Here is a 23,275-nt window from a genome sequence, read left to right on the forward strand (position 1 = left end):
GGCACATGGGTAGAAGGGCAGAAGTTTAGTTTAAGCATTCATATAAAGTAACAGACTTTCCCTAAAAGCAGAAATGATATATGCTCTTGCTCATTTTCCTCTGTAGTCCTCCCAAATGGAAATGAAAGGCTTTCATTTTTCCGATGGTAAACAGAATATGTCCTCTGGAGGCTCTGTACCATCACCACATGCATACAGGTAAATACTTACAGAATTTGGCCTCTGTAGTCAGAACGAGGGAGGAGTAGTGTTCCCCATTTGTGGCAACATGGTGCATATACATTATCCCTGTGTAAGGTCCACTTGGGTTTTCATGTGTAAAATTTGGTGTAGTCCAAATGCTTATATCAAAATGTTAACAGCTTTCGTTCTTGGTTAGGGACCAGTGTGTCTCTGATGTGGTCATTGATGCTTGTGGGAACTGTCTAAAGTTATTTGTTTTCAGCATTATTGAGGCAAATTGGAATTCTGTTTTTGTATGTTTCTCTTTAGGTAGAAAATTGGAATCACTGAGTAGATATTTTAGTTCCAACATGGTCTCATCTTTTCAAGATGAGAGTCAGTAATATGCAAACGTTCCTTCAGGTCACTAAGGTCTCCTTGAGACTTTCAATACTTCTAAGAAATCCATGTGTTTTCTTTTGAGCTGAATTCATGTGTTCAGACTCATGCTCTGTCTGTTGTTGCTTTTTGCTCTTTTTTTTTCTTTCACACATGAATAAGGTTCTTGTTCCATTGTAGAATTTACTCCATGAATGTTGTCGACTCTTCGATTTCCAGGCCTAGCTCTGCCAGCCCAAATGGGAAGCCATCTGGACCAGCAGTTAGTATGGGCTCTGTGCAAGGACACTATGTGCAACAGGTAGTGTATGTCAGTACTTTGACCCAGTAGTGTCTGCTCTTCTATAGCATCACCCTTGTTCCTTGTACTTGAGAGAGTGACAGTGTAGTTAAGAAGTGGAAGTTATATTAATTGCAGGGAAAGCAAGAGAGTGGACTGAGTGGATGCTGTACTGAGCCCATGAGTAATGCTCGGTGATGGGAGGTCACGACAAGTTAGATGGTTGCATGTCACGTGGTGCTTATGTTGGATATTTATATGGGCATTTGAGATCCTTTGTATAAGGTGTATTATGGTGGCAGACAGAGAAGACAATTGAATTCTGGAGCAAATTTGATATCTTGCATGGATGTTGGTCACCGATGTTTTTTCTAATGCTTCTTTTTCTATATGTCAAAAGGCAAAGCAACGGGTGGATGAAAGTAAAGCCAATCTGGGAGCAGTAAAGCTGCAAGAAACTGCCTCCACGAGCCAGATGAAACCAGTGCGCACAGGAGCGATCAAACCTCAGGCTGTAAAAGTGGAGGAAAGCAAGGCCTAGGAGCACAGCTGATGCCCAGCTGGTCCTGCTGGCTGACAGGCCCTACAGCTGAGACTGAACCCCACTGGATCTCCTGAAGATCTCACCAGACCTACACCTGCCCCACACTGAACTGACTACAGTGACATCATCCAAGTCCCTCTCCTAGCAAAGCAGTTTGAAACAGTGGATATGACATTGACCTGCTTGCTTTGAAACAAACCAACCATGTGACTTTTAAGTGGCTTAAGCCTTTCTCTTTTTTTTTTCACCCCCATGCCCCATCCATGGGTAGCTGTGATAGCTCACTTGGCAAAGCCCATCCTTCTCCTTCCCTACTTCTGTCTCAGCAGAGTGGCAACTGAAGGAGAGGGGGTTACTTAGAGGTTTTTCATTTTAAAGGCAGCTGAGGTTTTTACAGAGAAAAAAAGCTATATCCTTGTTTATAGCAGAACTTTTATATGTTCTCTCACTTCTTTTTCCCCTTTCTGCTTTCCTCATTTTTTCCAGAAGAGAAGTCCCATCGACTAAAACTATATTCCGACAGAACTCCTGATTTTTATATGTAGTTCTGTGCAACACTGAGAATCGATACTCTTCTAAATTGAGTTGGATTGGGTATATTTTCCCCCAGATAATTTAACCTTTCAGATTGAGTAAAAGCAAAGCAAACAACATCAGTACACTTACAGCGTTCATGAATTTTTCAGTGTTTTTTGTTCTAAGCTAGAAGCAGTGCTTGCATTAGAATAAATGTGTACTAAAGTATATAGTAGATCAGTGCATTAATCTTGGAAGTTGCACCATGTTAATTGTAGCTTTGGGGTGCCTCGTGCACAACAAAATGTGGCATTTTCGTTTTAAGGAAAAACGCACCAAACTTCTGTTGCAAGCTCCTCTGGATTTAGGGATTTTTGTTTGCTCGTTTTGTAGGTTTGAGATTTCTTTAGTGACTGCCAAACATTGCAGCAAAATGTAAATCATGGACTTGCAAAATGTAAAATCTTAAGAGAAATCTCCTCACCGCTCATGGGTCAGAAGAGTTGGCTAGAGCCAACGGGTTTGTTTGGACTACTTTTTGTAGTTGTGATGCTCTCTTATGCTCCCTACTTTGGCTGCTTTAATTCCTTGTCTCCTGAGACTTGTTCTATATTGTGCTTATCCATTGGGGCTGCTCTCCTAAGCTTTGTTCTTCTCCCTTTTCCCTAGGCCTTTCTGTTCCTCTCATGGCCTCTTGTAATATTTGCTTAGAAACACATTAGTAAGGGAGCTCTTCTGCAAGGCAGCCTTTTTAGCACACTTAGAACCTCCTTTTTTTCCATCGGAAGCGCATGGATCCAGAGTCAGTTTGGAATCGACCTTTTGATCTCCTTCCACAGGTGAACAGCAAACGGTTCTTTAGTTTTGATGTAATAGCATATAGCGTGTATACTGTGTCGCAACCTTACACTTTCTCACCAGTATTTATTTGATGGTAAATGAAAGGAGGGTCCCAGTGGGAGTGGGTTGGGTTTTTATTATTTTGGTTGTTTGATTCTTTTGGTTGATGTATGTGTGTGTATGCGTGTGTGTGTGTGTATGTAGATTTTAGATTGGACTTGCAAGTTCCTGAATGTTCTTGGAGTCCTTAAGCTGACAGTAGTCATAAGTAAATTCAGCTACTCCCAGCTAACTTGGTTTGTGTTGTTTAGCTCTTTGAAAATGTAAAGTAGGCTGGTCACTCTGAAGTGAGGGAAAGAAACACTTCATTTCCGCAGTAGATGATAGCTTGCTAACTGGCTGTGCTGTCTGCAACTCTTAGATGGCAGCAAGTCATTTGTTGGTGGTTCCAAAGAAGATATTTTGAACAAAGAATGTATTTGGGAAGGGATCTGGAAGGTGTTCTTGTTTGTGTGCTTTTATTTTTTCCCCCCTTTATGGGATATATCCTTCATAACTTTCTAGGGATGCATTTGAAATTTTAAGCTAGGTATAAATAAGAATTTTATACAGTAGCTTTAAAAAGAGCTTAGAAACCGAATCTAACTTAGACGTAGTAATGTACCCTTTCCATAGGTTTCCCCATTGACTGTGGCAGAGAACGTGAAGGGAAAGGGGATAGGATGGTACTTCTGAGAAAAATAAGAGCTCTTTTCATTTCTCGTGTTTTATGGATGATTTTCTTTTAACTTCAGAGCAGTGTGTGCCAGCGTCTCTCTCGCATCCTCCTTTTAAAGTACAGGGTTTGAGATTAAGCGACAAACATTTCCCCGTGCTTCAGACAACTCCCAGACCTGTTTCCTCATCTGCTAGTCCTGCTCCCAACGTTTCCCAAAGGTTTTCCACCAGGAAGTCATCCCACCGCACTTTCTGTTTTCTTCTGTGGAATATCATGAACAACTACATTGTCTTTTTCATTCTTTATTATCCTCCTGCCCAGCTGGCCCTACTGATGTCAGCCCAGAACTGAACTGTAATGGCTAAAGACACTCAACCCAGGCGCCCTTCTTCTCACATCTTTCCTATCCTAATAACACTACTTAAGCTTTACGAAGAACTAACCTCTTTCCTCCTACCTTCGTGACTCTTAAATGGTCAAATGTATTGGAGAAATTGGGTTGTTTCTATACGCAAGATACTGCAGTCCCTCTGGTGTAAATGCCATCAGAACTACAACACTTCCTGTCCAAAAAGGTCACCCTTCTTTCTCTTTTAACCTCTCCCATCCTTCCCCCGACAGAATAAAACACTAGAATTTATTTATACATATTTGATGTTGTAGGTCTAGGTGAAAAAGTAATTGTTTCACTGCTCTATTTATATATTATGTCTGAATTATTCTGTGTAGGAAAGGCCAAGAAATGCATGTGAGCTTCATTCCATTCTTCTCCTTTGCGTGACTGTCAGCTGCAGTTGGCACGATGCTCTTCCACTTAATGGAATCCTGTGTGATGGAACGCCGTTTTAGAGCCCAAATTTCTAAGGTGCAATATCCTGTTTCTCCGGCATATATTTTTGTTAGTTTAAAGCTAGTACAAGGTTACTGCAGTTAGTAAGCAGTGCTCTTTGAGTCAGAAGGAAAGTCTCTGGTTCTCAAGGTGCAGAAATGCCAGGGGATGCTGGTTTGCTGATTAAAACTTCAGCTTGGGAGATAGAGAACGGCCGTGTTTAAGATGCTGGTGTTTATAAGGGGATATTTTGGTTTACTGTCTACTGCTGAAGGGCAGTGCCCTAATGGTTTATTTCTTTGCAAGTTGCTTTCATTTTGACTGGAATTCTGCTATTAAACATGAGGCTCCTGCTGGAAGGATGCAGTGTGCAGTGGGAGGGAGAGATGGCATCTGAGTTTGGAGCAAAAATGAGTAAGGCAGAGAAGTATTCAGAGGCTGACTTTGCTGCTTTGAATACAGCTGAAGGTCTACATCACGTGTAAACACTTGTACACGCAGTGATTCACAGCCTACCAGCTGCATGTGGTGCTGCTTTCCTTTCCAGCTCAGCCTGCTTTTAGCCTGCAATGAATAATACTAAGAAAGGTTGGGGAGGTGGGTGGGTGGGGAATAATCCTCCAGTGTATTTTCAAATGACAAATGGAAGCACCAGTGAAACCAGGCGTCATCTTTCCTCATTCACTCTCAGCTCTGCCGTATGCAGTCAGACTCTGTGTCGCAGCCCATTGACCTCCACTGGTGTTTGTGTTCATGCAGACACACTGAAGAGGTTTTTTTCTTGCAAGGATGCTGCAAAGCAACACAGTGCAAAGCAACATGCTGCAATGCTACATGCTGCCCTGTGCTTCCTGTGTATTTATGGGTGTGTATTAAAACAACGAGCTTAGCTTTTTTTGCTATGTCTCCCGTTCCAGCAGGCTGTTGTATGCATGCCACCATCTCGTTTTGTTGCATTTTACTCACCTTTTGTTTCCCTTCTGCCTTAGCACAGGTCAACCCTTACAACGTGGTTTATCCTCCACATCCAGCAGTGGGTTTCTTTGTCAGACAGCTGCACCTGTATACAGAGATCACAGCAGACACATGGGGGTGGTTGGTTGGCCCATATCCCCCCTTTGGCTCTCTATGTATCTCAATGGGGACATCACCCCCCTGTGAGCTCTGCCCCTATGACTTGTACAGCCCTCCTGCTCCCCCCCATCACCTGTACAGTCCATTTTTGGTTCCTTTTTGGCCTTTCTTTGTCTCTTTCCACGTAGAGCAGATATTTGAAAGGGCAGACGATGGATAATGGTGTCAGTACGACCTCGTTCATCTTCCTTTATAGACTCCATCCCCAGGCCACACTTTTATTGCCCTTTTTTTCCCCCCTCCCCCTCATTTTCAGTACCTATTGTTTCTCCTTTCAAATATGTGATTGTATTAGCTCTTTCCATATGAAAGAATTCTCCTTATTTAAATAAAAAAAAAATATAAAAATAAAGCAGGTTATGCTTTTCTCAAGCTCTCTCAGAACTGTTTGGTTCTTTGCTGGCTTTATAGGCTTTCGGGCCTACTGCTGTTGCTATAGCAACGAGACCTACTACTTCCTTGTCTCGCTGCTTCCGCGTTGTGCGTCTGACGTCACTTCCGGCGTAGCGCGGCGGGCTGAGGCACTTCCGGCTGCTCCTCACAGGTCGGGGTGGCGCTGAGCTCGGTGCAGCTCCTGCGCCTCTTCCTCCCCTTCCTTCCTTTATCGCCTATGGGAGGCTCGAGGGAGTGGGGTTGAGGCCCGATGGTGACGGGGTGGCCGCCCTACCTCACCTCGGAGCGGTCAGGGCAGCCATAAGGCTATTTACAGGTGGAGGGGGGCGAGGGAGGGAGTGTGGGTGTGGGGCCGGTGGGCCTGCTGTAACCCATGGGTCTCAAGAGGGGAGCAGGGTGTTGAAGGACATTAATGACCTGCTGCCCCTCATAAGGCTCCCATCTAGAGTATAAGGCTGAGGTATGGAACCTATATAGGTTCCATAGGCCCCATCCAGGCCCCAGAGCCCCATATGGCCCCCAAAATCCCATATGGGCCCCATAGACCCCATACAGGCCCCACAACCCCATATGGGCCCCATAGACCCCATACAGGCCCCATAGACCCCATATAGGCCCCACAACCCCATATGGGCCCCATAGACCCCATACAGGCCCCACAACCCCATACAGGCCCCACAACTCCATATAAGCCCCACAGACCCCTGTATAGGGCTCTGGGAAGTGGCTGTGATATGCTCCTGCCTGAGCCTGCTTCCTTATCACAGTGCTTTAGGATCCCAGGGCTTGCACTCATCCATTGTCAGGATGTCTCCAGTGCTAATGCAGAGCCTGTCTTTGCAAGGAGTTTCTTCCCAAAGCCTGTTCCCCAGGGCAGCGTGTAGCTGAGTTTTGTATTGTAGATATTGTAGCTGAGTTTCTGTTTTGTAGGTAGCAAGAAGCAAAGACGGCGGCGCTGTTTGGTGGCGGTGATGTGCTCGCATCCTGCTTTGCTCAGCCCTGATGAAAGCCATGCAAAAGAATTTATTCCAGTAGCTTTCGGTGATATCGAGGTGAGGAGCTGCAGCACTGATTGCCTGATATTTCCTCACAGCACACCTGGCTTCTAGTGGTTTTGCTTAGAGAGCAGCTCAGTCCCGCATTCTGCAGCACTCCCCCAATAGGCTGCGCTGCAGTCCTGCATCACCTTCGGGTTTCCAGTATCCAGCTTTTAGGGAGTGTTTGTGGGTCCAGCCTGTGAGCAAAGAACACCCAGTTTCCAAGGGAGTAACCCTTCTTTTTTGTGTGTGTGTATTTCAGTGTGTGACCTTTCTATCAGCAGTATCAGTTTCAGCCAGGAGTTCTGCTTAGCACAAAGAGGAGAGATTTAGAATAGATGTTGGGTGGCACAGGCTGCCCAGAGAAGTTGTGGCTGCCCCATCCCTGGGGGTGTTTGAGGTGGGGTTGCATGGGGCTCTGGGCAGCCTGATCCAGTGCCTGATTTAGTGGGTGGCAGCTTTGCCCACAGCAGAGGGACTGAAACTTGATGATCTTTGAGGTCCTTTCCAACCTAAGCTGTTCTATGATTCCAGCTTACTATTGAGGACAGACCTACATGCATGTAGAAGTAGGGCAAGTGAAAAGCTAAGTGTGTATGGGCAGAGGGTAGCTCAGTAACTCCATTCTCAGCAGCGACAGCTGAAAACACTCATTGAAAACAAGAGGACAGAAGATAGTTACCGTGAGCTGCCAATAGTGGAAAATAGCACTGTATGCTTGCTGTCAAATGATGTTCAGTTAACAACCAGATATTGAGTGAAATGGTGATTACTGTGCTCTGTTCTTGAAGGCTTGGACAGACCTTTGACAGGATGTTGGGATTTCTGAAGAACCCAGTTGTGGTTACTGCGGAGATAAATCTCAACCTTGTGGTGCTGACTGTCATGGGATTAATAAGCCGTCTATGGGGGCTTTCCTATCCGCGTGCTGTTGTGTGAGTAGAATACTTTACTTCCTACTAGAGCAACATGGACTTTTATTTTTTAAGCATTTGTGGATAAGAATAAGGGGATGAAAGAGCAGAGATAGAACCCTAGAGAGGAAAGATAAAGGGGCTAAAGCTGCCACGCTGTGTTGCGTCGTTAGCCTTCTGCCAATGGGTCAGTGTTTCTTTCCCTAGTCTTTCTGCAGCCAGCAGGGTCCTTGCAATTAGACTTGACGAGTCTGTCTCTCTTGTGTTTCAGTTTTGATGAAGTTTATTATGGCCAATTCGTTTCCCTCTACATGAAGAGAATCTTCTTTGTGGATGACAGCGGCCCACCGCTGGGCCATATGCTGCTGGCTTTGGGAGGTAGGATGCCTCCTGAAATTGTGCTGTGTCTATTGCCTGTTGCTCTGGAAGGAAGAAATGCTGGTTAGAAGTTGTCAGATCCTGTCAGTGGGAAAAGCCCAAGGCAGCTGAGAGATCCTGATGTGGAGTAAATTGCTATTTCCTTTGTTTAGTACTGGTACAGGGCTGCCACATGGGGACTGGGGAAGTGATGGAGACAGGTATCCATTACCTCACTGTTATGGAGTCCTTCGGATGAAGGGGAAAATGAGAGCTGCTACTGACTAGAAATAGCAGGCAGCAAGCAGACTTTGAGGCCAAAGTTCCATTCTGTAGTTTGGAAATGCCCAGCATAAAACTGTCTGTATGTTAAGGAGAGATTAAATACGCACGTAACTTTGTCACTGAGAATCTGTTGTTCCCACTTTATATTCTTTGCACCTCTGCACATTATCAAGCACTGCTGCAGGCAAAACAGTACAAAAGAGGATCCTTCTGGGGAAGAGGGCTTTCATGCATAGACAAGCTGTGTGTTTGAGGAATTGTTCCAGGACCAATTTAGAACCTGTTTTTATACTTGTTTTGACACTGGAAGTTCTGAATTGTTGCTTCTGTTGTAGGTTACTTAGGAGGATTTGATGGAAACTTCTTATGGAACAGGATTGGAGCTGGTAAGAACTGATTTTCACTGTCTCATTCTCTTGGGAAAAAGGTCATATTTCAGCAGCTGACATTCCTTTTGCCTGACTAGTGGAAACTGCTTTATCTGACACCTTCAGTTCTCTGAAGTAAATTGTCTCCAGTTCTGTAACGGAAATTGAAGATATTGTGTTTCTGTACCACAGACTTTTATGATCAGTTAAAACATTTTAAGCAGTGCAAGCTTGCCAGTAAAGTACTAAAAGCAGGAATTACATTCAGCAGCTCACTGAATATAGTTGTATTGATCTGGCTTATCTGCAGTTAACATCTTCCATATCTGTGTGTGTAACTGTTCTCTCTGCTTGCAGAATATAGCATCAACGTTCCTGTGTGGTCCTTGCGGTTCCTGCCAGCACTGGCTGGTGCTCTGTGCATCCCCTTAGCGTACCAGATTTTGGTAGAGCTGCAGTTCTCCCACTGTGCTGCGCTTGGAGCTGCTCTTCTAATTCTTTTAGGTAAGTTTATCCCCCAGGGCCCTGATCTTCATGCAGGGAGAGAATAATCAGTTTTCCCTTTTGAAATTGTAGAGCATATAAGAGGAGCACTGCCTTGACGTTTGTTACCTTGAGAAGCACCTGTCCGAGTCTCCCAGCACTGGTTTTCTTTTCTTCTTGTAGGCAAACACAACAGCTTTCTTTGCCTCTTGGCCGACTTTGATCATTGTCTGTTTCTTTGCCTTTGGTAACACTTCCCATGTATTTTGCTCATGCTGGATAGTTTTTGTTCCTTTAAACCCAGCACCTCTGTACTGTAGCCAGTAGGACTGTGTGTGTATTGGCTGGAAGGGGCAGGCTGGTCCTTCTGCTGGGTAATGATGAGATTGAGTTGTTCTTCTGATTCTGTGTCTGTCTCTTTTCTGGCAGAGAACGCTCTGATCACTCAGTCAAGGTTCATGCTTCTGGAATCCATATTGATCGCTTTTATCCTGCTTGCAGTTTTGTCCTACCTGAAGTTCTACAACCTGCAGAAGCACAGGTAAAGCTGAATTGTCTCCCATCCTTTTGGATGTTCTGTGGTGACACTTTCTGTTATAGATTCTGTTGCTTTTTTCTTTAAGCTACTTCACTTTATTGTAACTCACCTCGTACGGCTGCCCCAGGAGTTTATTCTTCTGAGCAGAGTTGGGGACCATTTTAACTGGTACTGAGGTTGCCTTTTTATTTTATAACAAACATAAAATCCCCTTGGAGCGTTTCTTTATCCACCCGTTTTTACAATTTTAACATTTCCTTCCATACACAGAAGCACAGACATTAAATTCATCATTTGTGCTCCTTTGTTACCACTGAATCTGGGGATCTTTGTCTCTTGTCTTGTGACTTCACATGTTCTCCGATCCTTGCACAGGATAAACTGATGTAATCTTGAGTAAAGTAAAATCATCTGCAAACTGAGCCTGGCAAGTGACTTAATGCATTTCTTTTATGTTTGGTGTCAGAAGGGAGATAGTGTTTGGCATTGATTTTCAGGAAACAGGGAGGTACATTTGAGAACATCCTGTAGATCAGAGTTTGTGGTTTGGGAGGTTCAGAATGAGATACCTCTGAGTAGAATAAGGAATAGCAGGTTTGTTTTGAAGTCAAACTATCTGAATTCAGGATCTTAAGAGTGTGCTCAGATGTCACCTTAACATTGTTTCCTTTGTCCTTTTATTTAAGTTCCTTCTCCGGAAGGTGGTGGTTTTGGCTTCTGTTGACTGGAGTAGCTTGTTCTTGTGCTGTTGGGTAAGTGGTGGCACATCAGTCTGTGTAGTAGTAAGCTGATATTCCTAAATGCATCTGGTTCAAGAGAAAGCTCAAACGTTTACATCATGCATTAAATAATTGCCATAGATTTGTGTAGATCTTAACTCTGTTCAGTTTTTGTGTGTTCTCTTTTCAGAGTGAAATACATGGGCCTATTTACCTATATGCTGCTCCTGGCCATTGCAGGACTCCACTTCTGGCACATGTTAGGAGACAGGAACCTCTCAAATGTAGGTGGTGCAACATGTAAAATAAACCATGTATAACTTAGCAGAACAGGACCTGCTGGGAGCCTTGCAAACCCATAGATAACATGCTGGCTGTAGCTATTTTTTACACTAGCATTCCTTGTTGTAGTCTGCAAACCTTCATGTCACAGAACAGTTGTTCATCTCAGTTGCTGGGGAATATGGAGTTAAGTTTAAGAAAAGCATGCATGTCTGACCGGCTTTTCTGCTCTTATCTGTGCCTTGGTGTTTTGTGGCTCAGAATCTGTAGTGTTTCACGTAACTCCTGCTGGCTCCAGTTCAGATCCTCAGTGGAGATTATCCAGCTGTCCTAGAAGTTGCAGATGAGTAAGGGTGATTGGGGAAACTCAGAAACAGGCAAATAAAGCAAGGCAAATGCTCTGATACTGTTAGGATTTGTAATATTTGGAGCGTGAAAGGAGTGAGTTCTCTATGTTCTTCCAGGTTTCCTTGGCGTGCCATTTTCTTGCTAGGGGTCTGACCCTCCTTGTCATCCCAGTGGCCATGTACCTGTCCTTCTTCTATGTTCACTTGACTTTGCTGTATCGCTCTGGGCCTCATGATCAGATTATGACAAGTGCTTTCCAAGCCAGCTTAGAGGTAAGGGAAATGTGCTCATGAAACAGATTTATGAGGAGGGGAGGAGGGGAGGAAATGGTTCTTGTGTTCACTGTTAGGTTGTTTCTTTTTATTCTCACTTATCCTGTCATTGTGCTTCTCAGGGTGGGCTGGCTCGAATCACTCAGGGCCAGCCCTTAGAGGTGGCCTATGGCTCTCAGATTACTCTGCGGAACGTGCTGGGCAAGCCCATGCAGTGTTGGCTCCATTCTCACACGAATACTTATCCTATCAGGTGAGAAATCTGGTTGGTGCTGTACTGTTAGGGTAAAAGTGTGCTCTGGTTCTGTATCAGTTTGGTGATCTGGTGCTGGTTTGTGTTGCATTGACTGGAGAGCTGAAATGTGCTGTGACACAGCTTTTTGTTTGTTTTTAATACTTCTGTAAAGGTATGAGAATGGCCGAGGTAGTTCCCATCAGCAACAGGTGACCTGTTATCCCTTTAAGGATGTGAACAACTGGTGGATTGTCAAAGATCCTGGAATGTGAGTATGCAAAAGATCTACACTAAACTGCTTCAAGCATGGCTTTGATATAGAGGCCATATGTGATCGTGAGCAGTCGATTTCAGCTGCAGAGCTGCTAAAGCTGGCTGTTTGCACGGTGCTCCTACATGGTTAGAAGCATTACTGAGGACTTAGAAATTCTGTCTGAACTGCATCTGCCCAATTTGTGGGTTGTGCTGTGCACAAGGGGGAACTTGAAAGAGTTGTGAGACTGATGGGAACCGTTCAGGTGCTTTGCATGAAAGTGGAGTTCTGCTTTTTGAAGTGTGTGAGCCGTGGCATTTAGAGTGGTTTGATGAGTTCTGTCAAACTTGAACGGGTCTCAGAAGAGAGTAGAAATCGTTTCTGCAGAATGAATATTTCTTTGTACTGAAAATGTGGGATGAGCTTCAGAACCTGCTGCGTCAGGAGGGATTCTGAGTGGGTGTCTGAGCCTGAGAGGGCTTGGTTTGTGCTAAAGCATTTTGCCATTGTAACTGTCAGTGAAGGGCAGGGCTCTTTGTTTTTGCAGTTCTGCCTCTGAAAGCCCTTGTGTGATATCACTGCATTACTGATCAAAAAGTTGCCTTTGTAGGTTTCTTATGTTGCTCTGGGAACTGCATAAACAGTCCTACCCAAAGGACTGTGAGCCATTATAAATCATATCTACACTGGGGAAGTCTGTCAATAATGCAAAGCTTTCAAGTGGGGACTCTAACAGAATCTTTGTGAGAACCACAGATATCCAATATCTACTTAAATTTCCACAAATTGCCCTGGAGGGTGTGAAGTTCTGCTGTAGAACAGGCAGCAGTTGGGTGAACTGAGGAGTTCCTCCTTACCAAAACTTGTGTTACCCCCTTTCTAGAAGATAAGAGTTTAGTCTCCATGGTGGCAATGATGGCCATTGATTGCTGTTATGGTCCTGCCAACAGTGACATCAGTTGTAGTAACAACTCCTGCCAGACTTCTAAACCGCTTAGATTTCAGAGGAGCCACCCAACAGCTGTAGTGTGGGAATAACCTGAACTTGTTCCTGACTGACCTGAATTCAGACTGTTAGCTCAATGGCTGGGCTGCTGGTATCCCACTGCCAATCCCCCGAGTCATTCTGTGCTTGATTTGCCTCTGCCTTGATGAGCTTTCTTTCCATTCTGGTGTATTCTGTAGATTACTTGGGTTTTCCTATCTTAATGCCTAGATGTCTGTCCTTACTGCAGTACCTTGACCCTAACAGTTTGCTCATGACAAGGTTGCATAAAAAAGAATGTGACCACTTCCTCTCATGTGTTACTCTGCCAGGCAGCAGCTGGTGGTGAGTAACCCACCCCGTCCTGTCAGGCATGGGCACATTGTGCAGCTGGTCCACGGCATCACAACTCGGTACCTCAACACGTAAGTCTTTTCCTTGTCCTTTGCTCTGCCAAGATTTTGGGCTCATTCTGCTTTGCTGTGTCTCAGAGTTTAGAGAGTTTAGAGTTTAGAGGGTTTAGAGAAGAGTGACCTTCGCATTCAGATGCAGCAGAACCCCCTCCCAAAAGGCTGGGGCTAGGAGTGACAATTTGTGATAATTCAGATTCCTAAATACATAGATCCCTTGGTGAGCCCTCACCCTTCCCCATTCCCTGCTTCCTCTCCGGAATACTCAGGCAGTGTTGTGGGTGACAGTTAAGTTAAAGCCATCTACTGCCTCTGCTGACTTCACCTGAGCGAAGGGTGCACTCAGAAAGTTAGGAAGATGTATTGGAGAATTCAGCATGCTGTGGCTCATTGCCACGGATCCTTGGCTGCTCTGCAAAGACTGCAGTATGAAAGTGGCCTCCTGGCTCCTTCCAAAAGGGATTCAGTTGGCAATGGAACATCGCTCTGATTGGGGAGGGGAGGGCATTCTGCATTCTGGGTTTTTTTGCTGTGTTGCTTCCAAACCCAGTTTGTTCATTTTTGGAAAAGCAAATGAACAGCATCCCTGTTTGTCACAATCAGTGCTTGTTCTTCAGCCTAGGATAGCAGTTGTCTGTATTGGCTTCCTCTGTGGCTGCTGCTGGCAGCTCTTGGTAGTGGGTAGTGTTCTCTTTCACAGTAAACAGTGTGGTCTTTTTAAATGGATTATTTGGGTTATTTGCTTTTTTAACTAAGCCAATCCAGTTCCTTTATGGGTATGTTTTTATATGAATTTGGGAATCACTTTGTCTTACAGGCATGATGTTGCTGCCCCTCTTAGCCCCCATTCCCAAGAAGTTTCCTGCTATATTGATTATAACATTTCCATGCCAGCGCAGAACCTCTGGAGAGTGGTGAGTAGTCAAAGGGAAGGGAGGAGCTCATAGTTTTTACACCAGAAGAGACAAAAAGTCAATCCAAAGGCATCTCACCACTGCAGGAAATTGTGAATCGTGAGTCTGACACGGATGTGTGGAAGACCATTCTGTCTGAAGTGAGGTTTGTTCACGTGAATACCTCTGCAGTGCTAAAGGTGAGTGGATTTGTGTTTATTTCCCTACGTTCTTCCTCCATGCAACTCTCATAATCTCACAGAACAGTTATCTCTCTGTTCTGAAGTGCCTGAACTACGTGAAACAAACGTAAATGAGTTCAAGGAAACAGTCAACTTGCTCAATGTGGTAAAAGGGCAGCATGTGTTTCAGGTAGTTGCTTCATTCCTTTTCAGCATGCAGAGCTGTCCTGCTTCTCAGAAAGTTATGACCACCGTACACAAGTGAGCCTTGAATGCTGAGGCTGCGTGTGGTTTGTGACAGCAGATGGAATAGTGAAGGATCTCTTCACAAAGTTTGCCAGAACCACTGACTTTATGGCTGTAGCATCTGTTCAGATGCATTGCATGGTGACTTGTTCAGTACTTTGTAGCAGGCCCTCGTTGTGATGGGCTGCACATCCAGGCCAGGGAACTTCCAGACTGAGGTTTGAAGTAGCAGGACTGTAATTGCACTTTCACTTTCAGCTCAGTGGAGCATCTTTACCTGAGTGGGGATATCGGCAGCTGGAGGTGGTTGGAGAGAAGCTGTCCAAAGGCTACCACCAGAGCATGGTGTGGAATGTGGAAGAGCACAGATATGGGAAAAGTATGTCTCAGCCATGTTCTCTAAGCATGTGACTGGGGAGATTCCTGTGGCGTACATTGGTGGAAGGACTTAGTCTGGTGGAATTGGGATGGAGTGGGTGTGTTCCCAGGGTCACTGACACAGTGATGTTCTAGACACACTTAGCCCAAGCTGTGGGTTTGGACAATATTTCAGTGAGCTTTAGTTCTACCACAATGTTAGAATCCTTACGGATCTATTCAGAGAGCTCATACAATTGAACTGCACGGTGCTGAATGGCTCCTGGGAGTCTGAGGAGCCAGGGGTATATCATATGGGCCCTCCCTTTCTGGGTTGTTATGTTGTTACTGTTTCTGAGCAGTGGTGTTTTCTTCCAGGCCAAGAGCAAAAAGAGAGGGAAGTTGAACTCCATTCTCCCACACGGATGGATATAAGTAAAAACCTCAGCTTCATGGCAAAGTTCACAGAATTGCAGGTAAATGCATTTCTTTCATCCTTCCTTCTGTTGCAGGGCAGGAACCAAAGCACTTCTGCAGACTCTGAGGCTGAGAAGTCATTGTTTCTTCCTTGCTGGTAGAGTAATTTGGCTTCCTTAGTGAAGAAAAAATCTGAATGCTCTTAAGCATCAGACAGCAGCACAACTGTGCAGTTGAATGATGAATACCCAAGTGACTGTAAAAACAGAGAGAAAGAAAGGCAGCTGGGCGTGCAGAAGTTCTCTGACACTGAATTGCAGTGGTGTTTTATCACCAGTCTCAATGCCCCTTACTGACATTTCAGAACTTCACTCAGAAAAGTGTGTTTTCTAAGGACAAATAGAACCACTTTATTGATAATTATCCAGCCTTAATTACAAGCAGGTCTTTCTCCACGCTCAGGTTGAGAACGTCTGACATCTGAAGCTGTTCATCAATGCCTGCCATCTCAGCCTTCTGCTTACTCTTTTTTCCAGTGGAAGATACTCACATTGAAAAATGAAGACACAGAACATAAGTACAGCTCCTCTGCTCTTGACTGGATCACCATGGACACAAATATCGCATACTGGCTGCACCCAACCTCTGGTGTGAGTAGCAGAGTGGGAGTAAGCATGAACCTGGTGAGGAAAGGCTTCATTTCTGGTGTGTCTGAGTTGCAGTTCTGTCCAAGGAGCTGGTCCAGGATGGGCTCCTACTGTGTTAAGAATTTTTAGCACCTCAAAGCAAGCAGCTTTCTCTTGAGAAATAGTTTGTTTCTTTATTTTTTCTTTATTATTATTATTATTATTATTATTATTATTATTATTATTATTATTATTATTATTATTATTATTATTATTATTATTATTATTATAATATATTTTTAGAAAAACTGCAGGTTTATAGTTTCTATTTAGAAGGTGGGTTGATCTCCAGTAGCATCCTTTAAATGCTATACATTACAAAAGAGCCCTGAAGCAGCAAAGCTTATCAGCTTTCTGATAAGGAAAGAAAGATCCCACTATGAAAACGAACTTAGCAAGTATGTAAAATATTGAGAGTATATGAATTTACCTAAAAGAACTGTGGTGCATTCCTACCGCTGGCTTATACCATCTGCTGTTTGGCAGGCCCAGATCCATCTCCTTGGGAATGTCTGTACCTGGGCTTCAGCTAACATCGCTGCTGTGGTCTATGTGTGTCTGTCCCTGTGGTACCTGATACGACGAAGAAGAAAGATTTATGATATTCCTGAAGGTTTGATTCCATTGGGGGTGTCCCTTAGTCTATTCTACTTTAATGGACCCAAAGCCATGTTTTTTTATAGCTATATGCTTGGTTATTTTAGGACCTTTCCCTGTCCCCTAACCCTGACATTTTTGTTTGTGGCACATGAAGATTTTGGTCATTGCCATGTGATCGTGGCCTCTTGAGACTGCATAGGAGCCAGCACAGTGTTTGAGTTATTCCCTGGGTGTTAAGACACCTCCAGGCAGCAGATCTGGATTGTACTGAGACCTTCTGTGATAGACTTACAGTAGACACAGATAGTGGCTGTGTGGAGAGAGGTTTATTTCAAACAAAACCCTGACCTTTGAGAGACATAAATGTTCAGGGTCAGTGCTCTGAGCTATCAGTCAGAGATTTCTGCTGTCTCCTGCAGATGCATGGCAGCTGTGGGTATCAGCTGGGCAGATCTGTGTTGGAGGCTGGGTTGTCAATTACCTGCCCTTCTTCCTGATGGAGAAGACACTTTTCCTGTACCACTACTTGCCTGCCCTCACGTTCCAGATTCTCCTGATTCCCATCGTATTACAGCATCTCAGCGATCATCTCTGCAGGTATGTCATTTTTATAGGTAAATGACACATTTCTTTTCTCCAGGCTTGGCACCTTGGCAGGCTGCTGCAGGAAGGTGGTGTTATTTCCCAACAGTTTCATTTTCCTTTAGAAAGGATAAGCCACATTTACATCTTCCTTCTGGATGGAGTGTGAGCTAGCATCGATGTAACTGCCTGCTCTTTTGCTCTCTTGTCCCAGATCTCTGCTATCCAAGAGCATGTTCAATGCACTGATTGTAGCCTGGTTCTCCTCAGTGTGCTTTGCCTATCGCACGTTCAGCCCTGTGACCTACGGGGAGCCCCTGTCTGTTGCTGAGCTCAAGGAGCTGCGCTGGAAGGACAGCTGGAACATCCTCATCCGAAAGCAGTGACACTGACAGTTGTTGCAGGTAAAAGGCAACACACCCCTTATGCAAAGCCAGGTGTATTATATTGTTAGCGTTACTGAATTTTTGAAGTCTGATCATATGATTGATAGTAATTGGATCAAGCTGTAACAGAAAAAAAAATTAAAATTATTTTAGTGTACTATTACAGTGAGGTTCTCAGTGGTAACGTAGCTGTTATGAGCACAGTTCCACGACCTGCTACCAACAACAGCTGTGTTGTATTTACAGAGCTACGGCACGAGTTGAAGGAATCGTGGGGACAAGGAAGCTCTGAACTGCACACACTGCTTCAGGTTAAAAACACTGTGGGTAACTCAGCCTGACTTGCACCAGCAGGGAGATTCTCAGGGTAGCAGAAGGTACAAGTTAAGGGCTGGGGCTTCTAACTGGGATGTCTGATAGCTGTACATGCAGTCCCTAAAGGACACAGTATTTCTGTCAGAGTTGACTTTATTTAGTTGACACTTTATTTAGTGTCTGCAGCAGGAGCTGACCGAGAAGCCCAGTTCTAAACAGGCCAGGGTGCTTTTTATTGTAGCATTCCTTTCTGCACTAACAAATTCTATTCCAGTCTGCCCTCTTCTCTGCATGAAGAAGGTCTGGTCAAACACTGCGGTCACTCCAAGTAGGATTTAGTCACTGTGTTGCTCCTCCTTAAAGCTGCACTGACTGCTAGTGCTTCAGTGCAGCATCTCACACTCCAAGCCTGTCAGGCTGACTTATGTAATGTAATGTTGAAGTGCTGGTTAGCAGATAACAAACCTTTACTCATGCCCACTGCTGACAGTGGTACAACAGGACACACAGATTGCAGTTCTTGCTTTGTTTTTGATCTCTAAAGCTCCGCCATTACAGAACTAAAACTGATTTAAACAAGGTGAGAAAGAACTGATTGCGACAGCATCTCAAGAAGTATTTCTTTTCATACGTTTGTATTGTTGTAGCAGAATTAACACAAGAACCTTTTATATAAAACAGCTGTTTTCTATTCATGGTTTGTTCACGTGTTTATTAGCCAAAGTTACACACCCATAACCAACACAGCCAGATCGAAGCTTAGAAAATCAACCAGAAATTATCAAAAAGTCCCTCTCAGTAACATTTCCCCCCCACCCCATTCTTCAAATTACTCTGTAATTACAGACTTGAGAAGGATGTAACGAGGACATTCTCAAAGGCCCAACTTCATTTCACATTCTCTGCCACAAACTTTACGTTGCTGAAGTTATATGGGGTAAACTGCACAAATTGGGATGTCACTGTTTGTACTTCCAGTCTCTAATCTGTTTGGCTCTGTTGTTGGGGGGGTTTTGGTTAGAAAATCGGAACATCCGTCCATTTAGTCACTGTGGCCCTGATTGATGGTAAAACCACGTTTAGATACACAGCTGTTTGTGGCATCAACAAGGAAGGTTTTGCAATTCACTGCTTTTCCCTTGTCAGTTTTACCACCCAGCTCTGGACGTGGATGGATTCTGCCCAGCAGAATCTGCAGCCAACAGCGCAGAAATGCCCTAAAAGACACTCAGACTGACAAGGTCAGGTTTCTGTGAGCAACTCAATCCAGTTGGAGCTCACACATTCAGGTAACTGTGGTAAAGAAAACACTATTTGGGTACAAAAATAGAAGCCTTCTCTGCATACAGCACAGCGAGGTGCAGTAGCTTAGAAACGTATCACTTTGTAGGGGCAAGAACCACGCTACTTCTTGGGCCTGTTCCCTCAATGAAGAGTAAGTTCCCATTTATTCCAGACTTCTCTCTGCCCTGGGGGGAGAGATTCCGCTATGGCTGCACTCAGGAAGTTGTGTTCCTGCCCCCACAGGTTGCCAAGGTTTGCCAGCAGGAGAGCAGTGTGAGAACTTAAGGGTCATAGCAAGGCAGGAGAAGAGGAAGGACTGTACCTGCTTGTTGTGATTAACAGACCGTGAGCCTCTTGGTTAGATGCTGTTCAGTCTGTTAATCTTCCTGCTAAGAAAGAGCATCGTCAGGGAAATGGGGTCTCTTGCTAAAAACCTGGTTACTTTCAGGATAAACTTCAGCACTAGATTCCACTTTGAAAATTAAGAAGAACCAAGTAGAACTTCCCTTAAGGAGGTGATTAATAGAACAGATTCAGTCATCTCATGGAGGAAGGGTAAAGCTTTTGGGGCCACAGCCCAACTCCTTCCTCTCTGCCACAAGTTTCACATCGCTACCACCTCTGCTGCTGTGATGGTTTCAAGGGCACTTCACCGGGCATTGTGGTGCAGTCTTTCCTTCCCAAAGTTGTCTGCAGTGTTGGTCTGGACCAGAGGCAAATCCTTCGGACTCGGGTTAGTGCGGACGGCTGCTGGACTCCAGGTGGGACCGTTTGCCAGCTGCCAACACGCTGCTGCTCTCTGCTTGCTCAGAGAACGGGCGCTTGTAGGTCCGGCCGTGTCCGTTCACTGCCCCTCGCTGCCACTTGCAGATGTCTCCGTTCAGGATGTCTTGAATGTGCTGGACTATGAGGTTTATGGCCACTGCAGAGAGAGAAACACAGGACATACATAAGCTTTCTAAGCTGAGCTACCAAGAACACATGGAGCATCCAGCCCCATCTGACTCAAGTTTTAACAAGCCCTGAAATGAAGCTATGCCAACCATCTGCAACAAGGTCAGACCTCAACATCAGCTTTGAACTCAGTGTGCTGCTTTGCATCTACAATTCCTTATCACTTGTTCCAGCCACAGACGGAGCAGCTGATAATCCCGGTCAGGCTCTGAGCATCTCCCTCCCCGTCAGCCCCACAACAAAACCCAGCACACTCAGAAGCTGCCATCAAGGTGCTGGCTGCCCCGTGCCCTCCCATGGGCTCCCAGAGAAACCAGGCAGAGAACTGAGCTCCCTTTTACCCATGTTGTCGACTCCTCGGGGGATGATCACGTCTGCGTACTTCTTGGTCTGCAAAACACCAACGGTGGTGGATGCTGTTAATGGGAAAAGGGCTGTTCCCAGCACTGCTGCCCCTGCAGCCCCTCCCCATCACCCTGCTCTTTCTCTCCCTGTCAATCAGTGCTCGGTACCGGCAGGCAGAACTCCTCGAAGGCGGGTTTCACAAACGTGGTGTATTGCGTCAGGATCTGCTCCAGGTCCCTCCCGCGCTTCATATCCCTTAGAACTGAAAAAGGAAAACAAAATGCATGAGTTCTACACTGGGGATGGACGGATAAAGACCAGCAGAGGAACAACGGGGTGGGCAGGGGGTTGTACCTCGACGGGACAGCCGTACATCGGAGTCCGTGTCCACAAAGAGCCGCAGGTGGAACATGTCGCGGATGTCCTGGTTGTAGAACACCAGGATGCCCTCGAACAGCACCACGTCGGCCGGGTACACCACGGTGGTGTCGGGCATCCTGCAGGGAACACGGCGCTGTGCGGCTCAGCTCTGCCCCGAACCAGAACCAGAACCAGAACCAGAACCAGAACCTGAACCAGAACCCTTCCTCCTACCTCGAATGGGTCACGAAGTCGTAGGTCGGAACCTCCACCGTTTTCCCTTCCACGATGTTTTTGAGGGTTGTGCGCATCAGATCGTTATCAAAAGCGTCTGCGGGAGGGACAGACAGACAGGAAGGAAGGACGGAGGGCTCAGTGCCGCCCGGACCGCATCGAGCCCAACGCTCTATGGATCTCAATGGCACAGAGCCGATGTGATGAGCACCATACCCGGGTGGTCGAAGTTGTACTGTCCCTTGAGCGCCTTGCCCTGCTGCTCGGCCGTCAGCACCTTGTAGAAGCTGTCCTGGCTGAGGATCAGCACTTTGCGCTGCCTCCGCTCCACCTCGTTCTGCCCCAGCAGCTCCATGATCTTCTCGCACACTGTGGACTGAAGGCAGCGGGTCAGCACCGAACCGAACCGAACCCCCCTCAGCCCGGTGTTGCAGCCCCGCACGGATCCGCTCTCACTTTGCCGCTGGCGGTGCCGCCGCTGACGCCGATGAGAAACGGCTTCGGGTGCGGCCGGTCCGGTTCGGTACCGCCGGCAGACGCCATGATGGGCCAGGGGTGAGCCGGAAAGAGGGGGGCGTGATGGGAAATGTAGTGCGAGGGGTGGGGAGGGGGCGGGGATTATGAGGGGGGCGGGGCGACACGTGGGGCGGCCTAAGGGGCAGCGCTGCGGGGTGATATAGCGGGTATAGGGCGGCTGTGCATCGTCATACGTGTATATATGGCTACATACATGGCATGTGTGTCTATAAGGAGACCATAGGGATGTATGTATGGCTGCGTAAGTGTGCTCATGGTGTACACACACACACACACGGGTCAGCACGCAGCTGTATGTGCACTTAAGCTGCGTTCTAATAGGCGCAGTGAACGCCTTGATTCATATCTAGGCACCCTAAGCAGCACAATGAGGGGCTATAGGACGTGCCTACTTATAGCTATAAGACGTACCTATTCATAGCTATAGGAGATATGTATTCATAGCTATAGGACGTGTATTCATAGCCATAGGACATGTGTATTCATAGCTGAATGATGTGGCACGTATTTACCCCTTTTAACATCAGCTGGCCGCTGATCCCTGTGCTGTGGTCGCAGTTCTGTCCCCCCCAGCCCCGGTTCCCCCCATCCCCGCAGTGTCACACGTCATTTCGGCTCGGTGCCCGCAGCCGGTCAATGATTAACGCGGGGTCGGGGCCGCCCAGGCCCTGAGGGATGGAGGCCGGGATGGTGGCTGCCAGCAACGCGGCCTTCGAGGGGGACCCGCCGCCCTATTCCCCGCCCGACCCCAAGAGCGCTCAGCTGCTGTTCCCGGTGCTTTTCCACCCTCAGCCCCATCCCCACCCGCCGCCCTTCACCCCGCAGCCGCTGCCCTACACCGACGTATGTAGCCAGCCCTGCTCCCCTTGTGCCTCCGGGGGTCCCACGCTGCCACTGACCCCCCCCCCATCCTTGTCCTTGCAGCCCGTGGGGCCTCCAACAGCCGCACAACATCCTCCAAAGGACCAGCTGGTGGAGTCGGTGCTGGTGACGCTGTTCTGCTGCCCGCTGACCGGGCTGGCCGCCCTGCTCTATTCCCACGAGGTAAGAACAGCCCCCCTCAGCCCCTGCCCTGCTCTGACCCCTTCACCTCCCCCTTCACCTCCCCTTTCTCCCCACCCCAGACCCGCTCCGCTCTGAGCCGTGGGGACGTGGCCCAGGCCCGGGTTGCATCCAAGAAGGCTCAGACGTTGGTGCTGCTCAGCCTCATCCTGGGGCTGTTCGTCTCCTTCAGTTGGGTTGTGTACGTCCTGGTTGCTCTGTACTGGTGATGGGCTGCTGTTAGTGAGGAGCAGCTGCTGTGTGCGGCATCAGGCCCTGCATTAAGGTGCACAGTGACTATTGGGACCAACACTGCAGGGCTGGGAATGGAGCAAACCACAGCGTGCAGCTCTGCATGTGCAAAGTGTGAGAGGTCTCCTGTGTTTTAGCTTCTATTCTGCACACACAGCTGTGCTGCATAGCCGCCTCCTTGCTGCCTCCAGCTTGAAATAAAACACACACATCCAAAGCCTTTGTGTTCTGTACATAACACATCCCCCCCCCCCCCCCCGTGATGGGTGGGAACCCACAGCCTTCATTTACCACAAACATTAG

General features: G+C 46.5%; 4 protein-coding genes across 16 annotated transcripts in view; 3 read left to right on the plus strand and 1 right to left on the minus strand.

Moving 5' to 3' along the window:
• Nucleotides 1–5,794, plus strand: part of PRRC2B (proline rich coiled-coil 2B) — a 43,733-nt gene extending 37,939 nt beyond the window's left edge. For 7 of the 11 annotated variants that reach the window (XM_015879017.2, XM_015879018.2, XM_015879019.2 and 4 more), the window contains 3 exons: nt 107–198; nt 742–862; nt 1,242–5,794. In XM_015879017.2, the coding sequence (XP_015734503.1) occupies nt 107–198; nt 742–862; nt 1,242–1,382 (354 nt within the window). In that variant the 3' untranslated portion in view covers nt 1,383–5,794. Of the gene's footprint in view, nt 1–106; nt 199–741; nt 863–1,241 lie in introns of those variants that run through there. The other 4 variants (XM_015879023.2, XM_015879024.2, XR_001558669.2 and 1 more) reach the window with 3 other exon arrangements.
• A 112-nt stretch (nt 5,795–5,906) lies between these two features.
• Nucleotides 5,907–18,660, plus strand: POMT1 (protein O-mannosyltransferase 1). Of its 3 annotated transcripts, none has more exons than XM_015879012.1 (22): nt 5,907–5,966; nt 6,746–6,867; nt 7,644–7,787; nt 8,038–8,144; nt 8,744–8,794; nt 9,134–9,280; nt 9,689–9,800; nt 10,484–10,549; nt 10,707–10,800; nt 11,263–11,418; nt 11,541–11,671; nt 11,826–11,921; nt 13,224–13,316; nt 14,119–14,215; nt 14,302–14,394; nt 14,881–15,001; nt 15,358–15,455; nt 15,933–16,046; nt 16,569–16,695; nt 17,102–17,279; nt 17,479–17,668; nt 17,897–18,660. In XM_015879012.1, exons 3-21 carry the CDS (start codon nt 7,666–7,668, stop codon nt 17,648–17,650), a joined length of 2,175 nt encoding a protein of 724 aa, XP_015734498.1. In that variant the 5' UTR covers nt 5,907–5,966; nt 6,746–6,867; nt 7,644–7,665; the 3' UTR covers nt 17,651–17,668; nt 17,897–18,660. The 3 variants fall into 3 exon arrangements, with proteins under 3 accessions (XP_015734498.1, XP_015734497.1, XP_015734496.1); XM_015879011.1 differs by lacking the exon at nt 5,907–5,966 and adding an exon at nt 5,973–6,131; XM_015879010.1 differs by lacking the exon at nt 5,907–5,966 and adding an exon at nt 5,973–6,103.
• UCK1 (uridine-cytidine kinase 1) lies at nt 18,661–21,735 on the minus strand. Its single transcript, XM_015879014.1, has 7 exons — nt 21,599–21,735; nt 21,359–21,518; nt 21,143–21,239; nt 20,903–21,045; nt 20,716–20,810; nt 20,545–20,593; nt 18,661–20,171 (listed from the first exon to the last, which is right to left on the minus strand). Exons 1-7 carry the CDS (start codon nt 21,683–21,685, stop codon nt 19,984–19,986), a joined length of 819 nt encoding a protein of 272 aa, XP_015734500.1. The 5' UTR covers nt 21,686–21,735; the 3' UTR covers nt 18,661–19,983.
• A 576-nt stretch (nt 21,736–22,311) lies between these two features.
• On the plus strand, nt 22,312–23,189 carry PRRT1B (proline rich transmembrane protein 1B). Its single transcript, XM_015879015.2, has 3 exons — nt 22,312–22,522; nt 22,604–22,723; nt 22,804–23,189. The coding sequence occupies exons 1-3, from the start codon at nt 22,355–22,357 to the stop codon at nt 22,948–22,950; spliced, it is 435 nt and encodes a 144-aa protein (XP_015734501.1). The 5' UTR covers nt 22,312–22,354; the 3' UTR covers nt 22,951–23,189.
• Nucleotides 23,190–23,275: the final 86 nt, after the last annotated feature.

Source organism: Coturnix japonica, chromosome 17, assembly GCF_001577835.2.
Source record: "Coturnix japonica isolate 7356 chromosome 17, Coturnix japonica 2.1, whole genome shotgun sequence".
Taxonomy (NCBI): domain Eukaryota; kingdom Metazoa; phylum Chordata; class Aves; order Galliformes; family Phasianidae; genus Coturnix; species Coturnix japonica.